The 16,706-nt window shown below is 43.8% G+C and overlaps 1 protein-coding gene and 1 non-coding gene across 2 annotated transcripts in view; one reads left to right on the top strand and one right to left on the bottom strand.

Moving 5' to 3' along the window:
• prkcdb (protein kinase C, delta b) overlaps window positions 1-16,185 on the top strand; it is a 20,684-nt gene extending 4,499 nt beyond the window's left edge. Inside the window, exons 2-17 of the mRNA XM_070840862.1 lie at window positions 4,910-5,040; window positions 5,291-5,563; window positions 9,505-9,676; window positions 10,698-10,729; window positions 10,834-10,919; window positions 11,351-11,480; window positions 11,624-11,724; window positions 11,828-11,912; window positions 12,134-12,261; window positions 13,103-13,276; window positions 13,441-13,532; window positions 13,672-13,734; window positions 13,822-13,960; window positions 14,199-14,387; window positions 14,510-14,638; window positions 14,763-16,185. Of these exons, the coding sequence (XP_070696963.1) occupies window positions 4,932-5,040; window positions 5,291-5,563; window positions 9,505-9,676; window positions 10,698-10,729; window positions 10,834-10,919; window positions 11,351-11,480; window positions 11,624-11,724; window positions 11,828-11,912; window positions 12,134-12,261; window positions 13,103-13,276; window positions 13,441-13,532; window positions 13,672-13,734; window positions 13,822-13,960; window positions 14,199-14,387; window positions 14,510-14,638; window positions 14,763-14,921 (2,061 nt within the window). The 5' untranslated portion in view covers window positions 4,910-4,931 and the 3' untranslated portion in view covers window positions 14,922-16,185. The remainder of the gene's footprint in view (window positions 1-4,909; window positions 5,041-5,290; window positions 5,564-9,504; window positions 9,677-10,697; window positions 10,730-10,833; window positions 10,920-11,350; window positions 11,481-11,623; window positions 11,725-11,827; window positions 11,913-12,133; window positions 12,262-13,102; window positions 13,277-13,440; window positions 13,533-13,671; window positions 13,735-13,821; window positions 13,961-14,198; window positions 14,388-14,509; window positions 14,639-14,762) is intronic.
• trnae-cuc (transfer RNA glutamic acid (anticodon CUC)) lies at window positions 7,541-7,612 on the bottom strand. Its single transcript has one exon. It is a non-coding gene; the product is annotated as a tRNA-Glu (tRNA).
• Window positions 16,186-16,706: the final 521 nt, after the last annotated feature.

The raw sequence follows: 16,706 nt of genomic DNA, 5'->3' as shown, positions 1-16,706 counted from the left end.
GAGCTTGACATGTTTGTCAAAGAGCAGCACTTCCAGCTCTGGAAGCTGAAACAATGAACAATTCAGTGAACAAATGTTTTTAATGAACTGATTCTAGTGGATCAGGAGGAAAAAGAACTGCTTTGCATGAGGTCAAGTCACCGTAAACATGTGTGACATTTGGTTTCTTTTGCCATCAAAGTCTGCTGCTCATAGTCACCAGCAGACACAGCAGACCTGTGTAGGATGTAGAAAAGCAGCCATATTCTGTTCCTGCTTGTTTTAGGGGCTTTTTGCCTTGAGTCTGGCAACACATACTCAGCTGGACTGAAGTCAGGTAACTCACTTCAGTGTTCAGTCAGGAGCATTCCTCTGTCTGTCCATAAAATGCCACTAATGGTGGCCTTGTCTACATGTTAAAGATGTTGTCTGCTGCTGGATCGTCCTGAACATGAGACTATGAGACAGAGTATAGTGTAAGAAAAGCTCCACGTTCCACACCCATCTCTCAATAAGGATCTAAACACCTGCGGTACATGCTCCTTTTTGTTGCTGACAGATTTTCCTTGCTGCGTAGTAAAAGGGGGGCCCAGTTTAAGCAAGAGTTAACTCTCTGTCAAATATTCACAATGAAGAACGAAAGAAGAAGAATTTCCCTGGAAGAGTCTGTCATTATTAGCACAAAAGACTAATGTAGTGATTCTTGTTGATAACACGCAGGAGACACTGTTGTCATTGCTCTTATTTGTAATTGCACCCGTCTTTGTTCAGACCTGCCGGTAAAAGGTTAACGCACACAGAAGCTCCCCAACCTGCCAGACCTGCTTGATCACCTCCTCCACTAAATAGCATCTCCGCTTGTGGTGCACTGCTGAGCATGACCTTGATGATAGTCTATCTGTTGTAGACAGTCATACATCTTTATTTTCTATTACATTCATGCAATGTGATAGAAAACTGGTTTCACTGCATCACAACTGAAGGTTTTTTTTCCTTATCAATCTATTTCTTTTATCGCAATTGCTTTCTGTTCATCACAAGATTAACTGCTCCATAAATAATTTTTTATAGTTGTCATTATTAAATGTTGATTCTGTCCTCACAGTATGGTACTTTGGGAATATGAGTACTTCTTAACCTTCGTCTGAGCCGGTGTTGCACGTGACGGGAATTGTCATGTAAAGTCAATGTACTGGCACGTTCTAGTTACTTGGTATTGTCATGTTTTCCACCTACTTTGCCTTCTTGCAGCTACTGTATAAGTAATGAATTCTTTTGTTTTGTACAAACACATAAACCACTGGCAGTTTTACCTTCACTGGCACTTGGCAGTCCTTTCAGTCTCGGACAAAAGCTAAAGACTTACTTGAGAGTAACTAAATAGCTCCGTGCGGCCACATACACACACATGAACGCTATCCATCCTGCTGGAAGTGGACCTCATTGTGACTTGGATCAAGTGAAGGCGAATCTGGTTCTATCATTGAGTCTGATTTCTCCTCATCTCCACTGGCCTTGCCTTCCAGTGAGATGTCTATCTTTTTTTTCTTTCCCTCTCTTTTGCTCTTTTTCCCGTACCCACCCCTTCCCCAATTGCATGCGCTCATTTTTTCCACTCTCTCTGGGGAAACAAGGCTCTCTTTTCTACGTACCATTGCCTGTGTATGTGTACATAACAGCGTGTGTGTGAAGTGGAGAGAAAATCGAACATGGACACTGAAAAAAAAACAGTGTTAAAAGAGGAAAAAGTGTTAATTTCACATCTGGCAAAGTCTGTAACTTTGTTTAATACTGTTCTTGTGTCTGTTTCTGTCTGTCAGTGTATGTGCATGCGTGGGCAGTATCATGGGAGCCCTAATAGTTTCTCAACCCTCCCGACCTCACTCAGAAACAGTCGCTTGTTTGGGAGTCTTTAGATGCCTGACTTGCAGGGTCATAGCGTTCAGCAGCAATAACAGAGATGTGTCATTCACAGCTTCTCTTCAGCATTATCTCAATACAACACATCTACATGCCAGGATGCTTTTTGTGAATATATACGGTTGTCCTTGGTGCTGGTGTGTTTTCCTCTGCTGGTGTCCACGACTAAAGACCGTTACTACAATCCTCTTTCTCTGCACGGATCGTTAAGTTTCTTATGTCATCCATCTTGACCCCACTTGAACCTGGGCAGTGATTTTTTTTTTTTTGTTGTGATTTTCGGAACAATACCGTCTGCCCTGACTGAAGGCTGGAGCGTGGACCAGTTTCCTCTAATGTCAGTGAATTACAAAACTGTTTGTCCGTCTGTCTGTCAGCCCTGTGATGCACTGATTTATTGAATATAACATTTACATCACACTGTCTGTTTTGTTATATGGATGCATGTTGTGTTTCTAGCTGCAACCAGCAGTTCCTGTCAGATAATCCCAAAGATTTAAAGTTCACATGCCATTTTGGGAGCTAGTTAACTTTACATTGAGCTGGACTGTTGCTCACTTTCTCATGAAGAAAACATCAACTGAGTAACTTCTAACTTGCACCTTAGTGGTGACTACTCAGACATCAATGTTAGTCATGCACAGACTTTTCTTGCTTGTCTGCGATATCATACTAGTAACCTCCAGATCATAAGCCTTTCTCTGTAGACATTACAGACCCTGAGTGAGTCGGCTTATCAAGAATCATGTTCAGCTGCACCTCTACATTTATACAGTTGGAATAAAGGATGCAGTTTCCACCTCCCCTAAAACTTTTCAGCTGCAGTAAGAGAATTGTTATGAACCTAAAGCTGCCTCTCTAAAATTCTGCAGTTGGAGTGTCACTCAGCGGGCAAACTAAAATCTGATCTGGATCCAAACGGAGCTCAAAATTGCATCCAGTCTACCTGAGCTGCATACTTTATGTATCACAGCATGCACCGGTTCAGTCACTCAGGACCTCATAATGCCATTCCCATGGCCATAATGACATTCAGCAATGAGAAAAGGAATATGAGCACAAACAAAACATGCCACCTTATGAATAATTGATTGTTTAAGCAGAAGCAGGAGGGCTACAGTACATTCCTGTCCAGGAGTTCAATGTACGTATTCATATTCGCAGAAGGATAAATCTCATTTGTGTATTTTGCCTTTAGAAATGTTTAGAAATCCACAGAAAATGTCATTTCATTAAGCAGCTAAACAACATCATGTAGTGAAAATGAGACGCCGGTTGCTTCAAATCAGAGGTGTGGCCCTGAAATGACTATCGAGCCACTTTTTTATGTTAATGGAGCAAAAAAATTTAAGCTACAAGAGATCAAGTTAAGGAACTTAAAAGCTCACAAAAAGTGCTGTGTGGATGAACTGTGTGGGATTTCATCGCTGCTCTGGGAATTAGGATGTGGGCTAATATGGCCTCTGGGTCCTGCTGGTCTGTGACGTAGCATATGTGTGACTCTTTGGTTTGAAACAGCCTCGATAACAAAACAGGTTCAGTCAGTTTGCTGTGCGGTCCCTAAGTTTAGAAGAGGACGTGCGTTTGTGCTGCTGATACCTCACGGTTTGCTCTTATTTGATACTTTGGGATCATAATATTTGATAAATGCAGATTATGATAAATCCCCTTCTAAGAACTATGTGCAGGTACTATAAAGCAGTATTGTTGCCTCCTGTCACATCAAAGAGTTGCTTAAAACTGTTTTTGTTGTATTCAAAAAATAATTTAAGGTGATTCATGTGTGTGACTCCACCATATTTAATTCAGAATTATTTAGTTAAGATGTATGAAAGGGACCAGACCAGCTAGGCAAATTAAAAATGACTCTGGAAAGTCTTTTGTTCAAACCTGATAAGAAGCCCTTAAAGAGGAAGACGTGGAAGTGCTGCTTAGTGCTGTACAAATCTCTAAGAGTGGAGCAATTCAGCTTCAATGAAGCAAGAAGGTGGACTCTTTTGCAAGCTGTGGTTTCTGTTTCAGTTTTACGCTTTTGAAACGACGATGTAGGATTAAACCTGCACTTGGAAAGTAGAAACGTGGCGCATAATAAATCTAATGCTGCAGTTATCAAGCAGCTTGATGCTAGTAGGATTACTCTCTCTGCTCTCCAAAAGTTTTTTTAAAGAATGGCCACAAACACAATACAGTCCACAGGAAAAGTTCCCACCAACACTTTTCTGTCAGAAGGATCTTTTTCGAGGAGACACATCCATCATTAAGTGACACGGTGCTTAAATACAGCCCATAATCAACATGATAGTCCACAGCTGTGTGAGAGGTGCGTCAGTGATCCCACGCAACAGCTTACTCACCCAGGATTCCCACAGCTGTCACAGACATACAATATCTACAATCATACACATTCAACATCCACCTTATGTTTCTGACATGCTAAACATGGGAATGGTTTGGGTTTTTTTTTTTTTTATTCCCTGCTCAGCAAAAGAGATACAGCCAGTGGTGTGCATGCTGCCTTCTACTCAGCACAAACACAGCACTGTCAGCTAAGTAGAGCCAGCTGGGAATAAAGAATAGAAAACCAGGATTATGTAGAGAGGATGTTGGAAACCATTCGGAGGCGGTGAAGAAGCAAAGAGACTTCACCGCTTATCTTTTAACCTCTGTCTTTTTCCTCAACACTGGGACTTTCTGTTTGTCTTGGAAATGTGATCTTTTTTATTTTCTCTCTCTCTCTCTCGTTCCCCCGTCCCGCTCTCATGTGCACAGTTTGGGATAACCACTCTGTCTCTTCTTCCCTTGTTACTGACGGGTGGTTTCCAAAGTTGTGTCTTGAGTTGGAAACTTCCACTTCCTCTGCAGCTCCCATCTGACAACAGTGTTAGTCGCCGACTCTCTTCCTTCTTCTTTTAAGTGCAGAACTTAAGCAATCCAAGTACAAAATGGGTGTGTGTGTGTGTCTGTGCGTGAGTCCGTGTTTTAACTGTGAGTCTATACGTCTTCGTTCCAGGAGGCTTCGGTGAGCGGTCGCCATGGCACCCTTCCTGCGTATCGCCTTCAATGCTTATGATGTTGGCGCTCTGCCTCCTCTGTCTGACCCTCCCATCTGTGCCGTCAAGGTGAAGGAGTCTATCAACACAGGTATGTGCTGTACAGATGCGCACACACATTTATGCAGTCATTATTTATCTAGTCAGGGGAGTGGAGAGAGTAGGGAGACCAGATGTCCCGAGTTTAACTGCCTAAACAGCCACTAACTGCTGCACACCGACTCTCCGCCATCTTCAGGCACTTTGTACTGTAGCTGTTTAATAGCTGTGAATTTCCTGACGAAGGAAAAGTAAAAGACAAACGTTTTCTTCCCAGTGATGATCCCAATCATCTTTTACAGAGCGAGGAAAGACCTTGATCCAGAGGAAACCCACCATGTATCCAGCCTGGAAGTCCACTTTTGACGCTCACATCTATGAGGGGCGAGTCCTAGAGGTGGTTCTCATGCAGAACGCAGAGGAGCCGTTGGCCAAGGCCACAGTGGGAGTGTCTGTGCTGGCAGAGCGCTGCAAGAAGTCCAAGACCAACAGCCGTGCTGAGTTCTGGGTGGACCTGCATCCTTCAGGGAAGGTCCACATGGCTGTTCAGTTCTTCTTGGAGGACTGTGATGCAGGTAAAACTGCTGCATCCTAAAGGAAATCTGGTTTCAAATCTTTAATATTTTTTTCTATAACATTAGATATAAGGAAATAAGCAACATGTTAAAGTCTGAGGGGGAAAAAAACATGACTAGATATTATCTGTTCACTTGACTTCACTTGGCTTAGCAACTTAAGTAAGCAACCACACAAATATCATCTTTCTAAAATGTTGCTAAATCAGGAACCTGATCCGGTTTTCTTACTCCAGCGCTGCAGCAACTAGTGTGAACAGCACGGCCAGAAATGTGAAATAACCAGAACTGTTCCAGTCTGTAGATGATTAAGAAAATACTTTTTAACATGACCTTCAAAACAATGTTCCTTAACCGGGAATCGAATCCGTGCCGCGGTGGTGAGAGCGCCGAATCGGAGCCACTAGACCACCAGAGAGTGATACCGTAGGTCATTAAAGATAGTCTGCTGGCCGTAGCTGTTCGGTAAGACTCCCTGCCCCTTCTTTTCCCTTCTCCCTCCCCCACAGCTCTCCCACTACCCTTGAGAGTCACTTTCCTTCAGTGGGGATGTAGGATGCCATCTACTGGCAGAAAGGATTCTTCATCTGGTACACAACCGCAGCAGAACATGTTCACCACTGTCGTTCTCTCAGAGGACTGTGGAGCCATCCTGCTCAGGGCCAACTGTTGTGCAATGAACTGTCTACCTCAAGCTGTCAAGGGTTAATCTGCATGCTGGTGACATATTTCACAGTGAGCCTGTCAGCAGACTGTAGGTGTGGTCATGTAACCGGCGCGCTGTAACAATCCTCCAAGGTCGTGTAGGTTTGGCCTCGGGGCTCGTTGAACTTTGAATAATACTGACCACTACAAAGATTGTACATGTTTGAAGAAGTGTTACACAAGTGCTTATTTCTGTTGTTTTGGTGTACTAATGTGTTCACTATGACAAGAGTTAAACATACACAGTATATTAGGCCTAGTTTGGTATTACATGATAAGATATTGTGTTTTTTTATTGTGCGTTTTACAGCTTTTATGGTCTATCGCTTTAGGAATGAAGGGAAATGTTTGACATGATAAGATAGATAGATAGATATTTATTTATTGATCCCTCAGTGGGGAAACTTTGCTGTTACAGCAGCTCAAAGGGACAGATAGAAAAATAAAAGCACACAGTTAAGAATTAGAAAAATTAAATAGCAGAATATAATATAATATATACAGTGGTAAAAACCTATGTACACAAAAAAAATGTAATTACAGAGACAAACAACAACAGGGTGAAGTGAAGTGGGGTGAGAATTATTGTACAGTTTATGTTATAGTAAAGTGCACAGGTGGTGGTGGTGGTTGGTGCAGCAGACTATAATGCAGCATTGTACAGTCTGACTGCAGTCGGGATGAAGGACCTGCGGAAGCGCTCCTTCTTACACCTGGGGTGTATCAGTCTGTGACTGAAGGAGCTGCTTAAGGCCCCCACAGTCTGATGCAGAGGGTGGGAGGTGTTGTCCAAGATGGAGGACAGTTTGGACAAGGTCCTCCTCTCTCCCACCACCTCTATGGGGTCCAGGGGGCAGCCACAGACCGAGCCGGCTCTCTTAATTAGTCTGTTGAGCCTGTTTTTGTTTTAATAAGGCCATTTGAACATATTGAATAACAGCACAAACGATCCACGATTGGCAGCTTGAGTTCAAAATCATATTATTATCATTAGCTGCTTTTAAAAACCAATTTTAGTTTCATTTCACTTAGAAGTAGAAGTGGAGGAGAGCGGTACTAGCTGTGGTGGTGCTGTATGCAGCTGCGAGCTCACAATCAGGATCCTGGTTCCAGTTTCTAAACTGTAGCAACAAGTGAGAACAGCACAGGCGGAAATGTGAAATAACCACAACTATTCCCCTTTTGGAAGAACATTGTGCGTTCTTGTAGGATATCATTGCTCAAAGAGGTACGAGAATGAAATCACTTTTTCACGTGACCTTTAAAATCATGTTCCCTGACCGGGAATCGAACCCGGGCCGCGGCGGTGAGAGCGCCGAATCCTAGCCACTAGACCACCAGGGACTGGTGTTAGGTCAAAAGAATATAATTTGCCTCTCTTAGCAGAGGGGAACAGTCCCTCTTTTTCTTTTTCCCTCCCCCGCCGCTCTCCCACTCCCCTTGGTAGATCCAGTTGCATGCAGCAGTGTGGTTTTGTCTGTGCTGACCCACAATCCTCTGCGCGACAGAAGATTCTCCATATAAACAGCACATGCAGATGACAGCACTTTGACAGTGAAATGACGTGCAGACAGAATTTAAATGCAGATTGCACCGCAGTTAATCTGGTCATGAAAATTAACAGTCTGATTAACAGCAGATGGGTTGCGGGCGGGTGTTGAGGAAGTGCGTCTCCCTCTAGATGCTGTGCGAAGTTACACACAAGCAACAGCAGTTTAACTTGATTGATTATATACATTTCCGGGAAAAGCCGGCAGGAGCGATCAGGATCTTCTGTCAATTAATATTTTGTGTTCTTCTGCACATCCAGAAGGACACACACACACACACACACACACACACATGGAGTCCAGGTTGAAATAGTTGGGAGCAAAGCTGCCGTCCTCCTGATAACTCTTTGTTGTCTAAAACATTTTAGTTCAGGATCTAAAACTCTGTTTCCCCTCAGAGTTTTCCTCTTGTTTATAACTACAGCTTTTAGTTTTTGCTGCTTAATCGTCCCACAATATTTACTGCAGTGACACTGTTTGTGCACATTGACACGACAGTAAGTGAACACACCGTCTCTAATCTCTAAAGTGAATCATTAAATAAAACAATTATGCATCACTACAACACACAATAAAGAAATCACCTGGAAACCTCCTGCTGCAGTCGATCGTGTAAAAAAGTGTATCTCCTGCCGTCAGACTGCGACTGACATATGAGCATTACAGTTAAAGTTCAAGGCACGATGTTATGACAAAGTACATGTCCCAATTGTCTGCATACTGCGTGGAAAGTGTGCACTTCTTGGGCCAGTCTATGTTAAGTCACTGGGATCGGATGGGAGAAGCACAGTCGGGGTTCGGGGTAGCAGAGGGTCATGAGAGGGGGGTGTGTCTACTGTTATGAAAGAGCTATTTACTCCATCAGCTCCCTCCTACACACGCCACAGGTTTCCTGAAAAGCAGCCCGGGGTATTTTTAGGCATGTGTGAACAGCCCTCCATGCTGTCTGCCTCCTATCTCTGTCCTGTCTCTCTCTCTCTCTCTCACCCACCGTGTCTCTCACTCCCACTTTCTCGGCTCGGCTCACTGAAGCACTGTCCAAACACAAACATCTGTCAGGAGAGTGGCAGAGAGGAAATTAGTTTATCTCCCTCACCTCATCTCTCTTTTCCCTGTCTATCAGTTGTCTCTTTAGGCATTACTCCTTTTTTAAATTGTCCCTCTATATCTCCCCTCCCACCCATCTCACCCATCCCACCCGCCCTCCTGATCTCTTCCAGAGTTTCTGCCTTCTTTGTTTACCTCTCTCACGCCTCTTTGGTCTTTTGCTTTCTCCTTTGGGCGACTTTTGCCCCCACCCCGTTGAGTTGCGTCAGTCGAAGCTGCTTTTCTGAGCCTTTTTGGTCTTTTTTCTGTGTTTACCCTCCATTTAGCAGCAGCGGCTGTGGACCTCTTCTCTGGCTAATAGGACTTTTTGACTAAACGGCCAATTGGCTGTTATAGCTGAATACTGATTAATGCTAATGCCCACTGTTTGTTCATTTAACAACTATAAATATCATCAACTAGACTGTAAAAAGAATTGGGTCATTAAAGGCTAAAGGCTCCTCCCTCACTGCACCCCTTATATCATTTTTATTTGTGTTTTGACATCTATAAAAAGTTCACTTGGACATTTAAAGCTGTGTGATAAACAGTAGTAGTTAAATGCAGCAGTTTAATTTGTAAAATGATCTCTCCCCTCAGCGACATGTACACCATCAGTGAAGGTTTCTCCTCCCGACGATGGAGTCACAACCCTCAACAGGAGGAGAGGAGCTTTCAAGCAGCCCAAAGTTCACTTCATCAAGAACCACGAGTTTACCGCCACCTTCTTCGGCCAGCCCACCTTCTGCTCTGTCTGCAGAGAGTTCCTCTGGTGAGAAGCCAAGTCCTGCCTCAGTTATATTACAGCTGTCGCTATAATGCCACTATTATGTTTCTGCACTTACTAGCTGCTCATTGTGTTTCACTTTAACCTTCAGTATGTTTTCAGTGTCTGCTGAGCTCCAGGGACAGACTGTGGTAGTAATTTCCAATGCTACTTTGCCTGAGCATGACAGAAGCAGCTAATTTGCTTGTCTGTCTCGACTTATCATTACAGTCAGCGCTGTGTTTTTTATTAAGATGCCACTGGCGCAGCTTTGATGATTCCAGAGCACGTGTGCTGTCACCCATTGTGTGTTTTCTGGGTACCAAATTATATAAAAACATCCGTTGTCCAATCAGAGAAGTCCAGCCCCCCCAAGGGTGTTTCTGAAAAGACCAATTAGTGGCGGTTCTAGTTCCCTAAATGGAGCAGCCTGTGGGGGGTTAGTAATGGCAGAAACAACAGCAGGACTGCTATTGTGAGAGTGAGTCACTGTCTCGGGAAATCCCATAAGGCTGTCATGTTGTGTTCCAGCTATGTCAGGAGCACTAACCTGTGAGCCAAGCTCCTCCCATGTCTCCCAAATGGCAGTATTATCCATCCCTTTGAGAGTCCGGCTGGAGGAAATCTGACATCTGCTGTATCACTGTATCTGAATACATGTTGGAGTTCATCTGATTTGCATATGTACAAGTTTTACTCTCATGATTTAAGATGTGAAAGATATCTTCCAGGAATGCTGTTAACATTCATTCCTGTGCCAACAACTGTTGTTTCTTTTTTGCTTATAATTGCACAATACTACATAGTTTGCAGATGTATCTTGTTGGACAAAGGAGTCAGTAAAGTTTAATGCTGCTAATTATCTGCATTCTACCATCAGTACTTAAATATGATGCCCACAATCCTGGTAATGAAAACAGTCCTGGATATATTGCTCTAATGTCAGCAGCAAAATGTTTCTTAGTTATGGCGAACATTTTTTTGCCTCATGTCTTCATGCTAATTACATTCCTTTCCTCCCACACAGGGGGCTGAACAAGCAAGGTTACAAGTGCAGACGTGAGTGTTTCAATAACTGCTTTCTGCATTTTTATGCAAGTTTTACCCCTTTGAATTCACAGTTAACACAATATGTGGTCATTTTGGGGGTTTTTTTCCACCAGAATGCAATGCGGCAATACACAAGAAATGCATCGAAAAAATCATCGGCAGGTGCACCGGGACAGCGGCCAACAGTCGTGACACTGTGGTGAGCAAAGTTAACTTTCTCCAACATCAATGCAAAACCTCACCTCAGATCTGACGTTGCCACTGAGCTGCATTTTGTTTTACAGTCCCGGCTTTTATTACTTTTCCCAGCAGCTTTTCAGCGATGACTTTGTGTTCTCTGCTGCTGGCTTATACACTGTTAATCATTAAACTGGTCAATATTTTTCCTTATTCAAAATAATGCAAACAGTTTTCCATGAGTCAAGCATTACATTCTTCAGTAGGCTCAACCGCAGTTTACAAACTGCATCAATATGTTTAAATCACTGCACGCGTGTGCTCAAGTATTGGCTGAGGAATTTCATTTCGACTCTTATCTGCCACTCAAAAGCAGCTATACATAAAGCATGTGTCTATTTTAATGATCAAATAATGACTTTCTGTGGGTTTAATGGATTTCTGTGCTTGTAGTTCCAGAAAGAACGCTTCAAGATCGACATGCCGCATCGCTTCAAGTACTATAACTACAAGAGCCCCACATTCTGTGACCACTGTGGCAGTCTGCTGTGGGGTCTCTACAGACAAGGCCTGAAATGTGAAGGTGAGTCTGATGTGTTCACTGTGGTGGTGGGGGCTTTTCTCTTTGTTTTATATGTTAAATCTGTCTTTCTCCTACACTCTGCCATGCATCTTTCATTGTATTCCCTTTCTTCTTCACCAATCCATTTTCTCACCTCTGACCAGACTGCGGCATGAATGTACATAGTTACTGTCAGAAGAAAGTGGCCAATCTGTGTGGAATCAACCAGAAACTACTGGCAGAGGCTCTGTCTCAAGTGTCTCAGGTTTGCACAGAAACAAACAATGTTTATTTTACTTTGTGTGGCCTGTGCGTGTGTTGTCAGTGTACAATCTCAAGGAGGTTTCAGCAAACTTTTTCATCCCTAGAAATCTATGAAGAAGCCTGATGACTCTAACGCAGGAGATATTGGAGTCTACCAAGACATCCATAGTGCAACAGCAGACCCTAGTGGTAAGATGTGTCCATTGCAGCGCACACCGTAATACAAAGTAGTTTGATTTAAATCAAGTTTTATCTTTAAGGGTAAAACAGGTGTAATGTTGCCTGCGATGAGTCTATTTCATTTTATTTATGTTCTTAAACTTTAATGCTTAGTTTTATGAATTTGCGTGCAGGTTTGCATTCAGGTTTGCATACGTGTTTACTCTGTGTGTGCAAATGTGTCTTTGAAGCAGACGGCAATAGCAAGACAAGTGAAGGCTTGAGCCCAACCCCAGCCGCACCTGCAGCTCCCCGGGTACACCTCACCATCAACCACCTGGTTTTCCACAAGGTGCTGGGAAAAGGCAGCTTTGGCAAGGTAGGCGTCATTTTAGGTCCCAATCTGACGTCTGAAAAAAAAAATCACCCTGAAATTGTCCATATCTGAATCACAGCTTTGTACATTTGAACATTACCTACCAAATATAATCATGAAAATGGCAGTAAAATGGGTAAAAACAGTCTGTATCTTAATGTTTTGGGCAGTTTAGAACAATAGAAGTGACTATACTAAGAGGAAATATGTGAGGATGCTTAAAATGATGAAAGATTAATTCTAATATCAGAGGGCCCTGAAGGGCTCACAGCTTCAAGAGGGTTCAGATTCTTATCCTGTTATCATGTCTGAGTGTAATCTGTCTTCAAAGTCTGTCCTTCCTTAAAGCATATTTTCTTGTCTTTTTTTATTTTATTGTATTATTAATAACCATCTCAGCTGTAGTTAACCTCTTTTTTTGTTTTTTAAAACTAGACACACTAGATCAATACAGCTCCCTTCTGCCTGTTACAATAAATGGCTTCTCTCTCGCCGATGCTGGAGTGGGAGATGGTTTTCAGATGAGGAAAGAGCTTAGATATTCATCCATCACTATAGATTCCAGGCAGCATTTCACAAAAACCTACAGCCAGTGCAGGTTGACCTATATGAGAAAAAGCAGAGGATTGCAGGTTCATTTATCCCCAGGCCCAGTGCTGCCTGGTGGCAGCGCATCAAACATCCACAGTTCTCCCTGAGCTTCGTTGAGACCTTGCATGCAAGAGCACCACAAAGAGGAGGAAGATATAAATAACCTCGTTTTGATTTTACCTTGATTGTACTCTTCGGAGCTAGTGTGATCACATGGATGAAGCGCTCACTCTAAGGGGCTCTGACACCTCAGGTGCTGCTGGCAGAGCTGAAGGGACAGGGGCAGTACTTCGCTGTGAAGGTCCTGAAGAAGGATGTCGTTCTTATGGATGATGATGTGGAGTGCACCATGGTCGAGAAGAGAGTCCTGGCCCTCGCCTGGGAGAACCCTTTCCTCACACACCTCTACTCCACATTCCAGTCGAAAGTAAGCGCACATACATTCAACATCTCTACTAGTGAAACATTTAAACGAATGTTATATGGATATGGAATTAACCACACTTATCTGAATCCATTCTCTCTCACACACACTCTTCCTGTCTCATATGTGTGCGACAGCGAGCTGACAGTGATATGTTGTTTGCACAGGAGCACCTCTTCTTTGTAATGGAGTACCTAAATGGAGGCGACTTGATGTTCCACATCCAAGACAAAGGCCGCTTCGACCTCAACAGAGCCACGTGAGTACACTTGGATACTATATATAGAACTGTGAGTAATACAGCAACTGTCACTTACCACAATGGAGGATCTGTAACTTCAGCTTTTAAACGCAGTGAAACTGTGCTTAATGGTTGCTTTGCACATTTCGACATTCAGGTTCTACGGTGCTGAGATAATAGTGGGGCTGCAGTTCCTCCACTCGAAAGGAATCATCTACAGGTGAGACCCAGCAGCAGCTCTCTACTGCTATGGCTGAATATAGTGTGGAGGAAGCAGTTGCACATTTTGTCCTGTGTCTTTTCCCAGAGACCTGAAGCTGGACAATGTGATGCTGAACAAGGACGGACACATAAAGATAGCAGACTTCGGCATGTGCAAAGAGAGCGTGTTTGGAGACGTCCGAGCCACCACGTTTTGTGGGACACCAGACTATATCGCTCCAGAGGTTAGAGTCAGAGCCAGGCCGAGCCAGGTCACATTACAGGCCACTGCTTTTCCATCAGAGTCCTTAAAAATGTTTATTCTTCAGTTTTAGTTTATTATTTTGGTTTATCTTTTTATTGTGAAGCCCCTTGCTCACTTTGTCAGACAGTCTCTGTGCCCCCTAGGGGTCATTAGGAGGCATGACACGACATGACAGTGTGTGTCTTTGTTTTCTGTACTAACACTGTTTCTCATCTCAGATCCTGTTGGGACAGAAGTACACCTTCTCGGTAGACTGGTGGTCTTTCGGTGTGCTGGTGTACGAGATGCTGATCGGTCAGTCACCTTTCCAAGGCGACGATGAGGACGAGCTGTTTGAGTCCATCCGGTCGGACACCCCTCACTACCCCCGGTGGATCACCAAGGAGGCCAAGAGCCTGCTGGAGCTGGTAACTATCAGGACACATCGGCAGAGACAGTGTTTACGTTGTACTGTGCTGTTACAGGGAGTTGTTTCCTGCTGTTTCTTTAATGAAAATGGCTGTCTTCTTTGCCTCCATCATTGTTCCAGCTGTTTGAGCGAGATCCCAGTCGCAGGCTGGGTGTGGTGGGAGACATCCGTGTGCACGCCTTCTTCAGGACCATCAACTGGCCAGCGCTGGAGAGGAGAGAAGTGGACCCTCCTTTTAAGCCCAAAGTGGTATGAGCTTATGATTTTTCTTACTACACGCTGCCTGAAATCCACTTGTGTAAATATGATAGCATGCATGTAAGGATGCTTTAATACACAAATCTAAGTGAAATCCCTGACCTGCCGCCCACAGAAATCCCCCAACGACTGCAGCAACTTTGACCGTGAGTTCCTGAGCGAGAAGCCGCGGCTCTCCCACGCAGACAAGAACCTCATCGACTCCATGGACCAGGCAGCATTCGCTGGCTTTTCCTTTGTTAACCCCAAACTGGAAAACATGTTAAGCAAATGAACAAAAAAAAAAAAAAAAGGGCCAGCCCAGCACCTCGAAATAGGCTCCTATCCTATTCTGCTTATCTTCCAATGGTCTGAGTTCAACGGGATTGACAACAAGAACATGAAAAGATTTGGGCTCGACTGTGATGTGTGTAGCTCCTCTATCAGAGGACGAGCTCAGACGAAACTCGGATGTCTGCTGGCGTCTAAAGCAATAATCCATCTGTCAGTCTGTATAGTTGTATAAAAGAATATATAGCACCAGGGAATTAAGGGAGATTCTTAAGAAACCAGTGCAATCCTAATTAATGCTGGGGAGGACAGTCAATAATGTATTCTGTCTCTTTTTTTTTACTTCTTCTCTTTTTTTTCTCTCCCTTGTGATCAATACGAATCATCGAATGTACTGTATCTGAAAAGTTTAATTCACGGGCACAAGCACGACTCTCTTATGTAGTGATACTGTACGGATGTGTACACGCAGCATCGTGCATGCAGGTCAGGAGAGTTCAGTGGTACAGGCTGCATTCACTGTCACTGCCTGTGTGCTTTGCCTACTGTATGCCTCCCATTGCACCCCCCCCCCTGTGCGTGCATGTGTGTTACCACATGCATACATGTCTGCGAGTGTGTGTGTGTGTGTGTGTGTCGGTATTATGTTAGACGCTAATGGTGCTACTGTAGTCTGTAACATAATCTGTTGTCGAATGAATCCTCAGTTGATCCCTCTGGCAGACATCAATGGGCCTCATACAAAGAATTGTACTATAAAGTTGGGGGACATTTTAAATCCCCCTGAATTGAAGTAACAGTTTCCTCCATCGCTGTCTTGAAAGCCTGGAGAATCTCTAAGCACACCACAGACTGTCAAAGTCTTCTTCTTCTTCTTTTTTTTTAATTTAGCCCAGGATTTCTACCTGGCAGTCGTCTAGTCTTTTGTGTGCCATTGGTGTCAAAGCTCTTGCTGTACATCACACTGAAGCTAAACATTTCCTTAGAGATTATTAATTTTCTGGGCTGTCGTCGTCGTCTTACTGGATGAAGTTGCAGCAGTGGTATGGTACTGTGCCTGTGTGTGTGTGTGTGTGTGTTGAAGGATGCGGGGCATTTCACCGTAAGCAATAGGGTCTTATATGTGTTATATTACTTGAATGTAGGAATTTTAACATGAAAATAATAGTGCTGCGTATGGAAACTTCATATGTGTGTCACCGTGAGCTGTTTTTTTTTTTTACTCTCCTCATCTTTTACATCTGATTATAAATAAATACATTGTAAACTCTAAAGCGGTGCCAGACGGTGTCACAGTGCTTCATGTATGTGTTTTAGACTTATATGTCACAAGGCCTGGTGTGTTGAAACAAAAAATCCTATTGTAAAGCTTCACATACCGGAGAAATTCCAGTGTTAATCGCCGCCTTCCTGCTGTGTGATGGTGTTGCCATTTTGTCTCTGTTGGTCTCCGGTGATTGTTTGCTGTAATTTGATGGCACATCTTCTGCAGCACCCCACCTTGAGAAAAAGGCCTTTGTACCACACATCCAAGCACCACAGGGGATTAGATAAAAGACCTGGCGGGGCTGTGCTGCCATCCAGCGGTCAGGTGCTGTGGCTGCACCTCCCCCGTGTAACGTGTGGACGAGAGGCGAGGACACATTCCTGCAGTGCGCACGGCTTTACGACCTGTCCTCGTCCTCTGTCCCCGGCTGTAATCCGCTGCCCGCCGCGGGATATGGACACTAGTGGGGAGGCAGAAACACGGCGACGTGCACTGAGCGACAAAACCTGCTCAAGTTCTTGG

Source organism: Pempheris klunzingeri, chromosome 2 (genome assembly GCF_042242105.1).
Source record: "Pempheris klunzingeri isolate RE-2024b chromosome 2, fPemKlu1.hap1, whole genome shotgun sequence".
In the NCBI taxonomy this organism is placed as follows: Eukaryota; Metazoa; Chordata; class Actinopteri; order Acropomatiformes; family Pempheridae; genus Pempheris; species Pempheris klunzingeri.
This window is presented reverse-complemented; position numbering and strand designations above follow the sequence as displayed.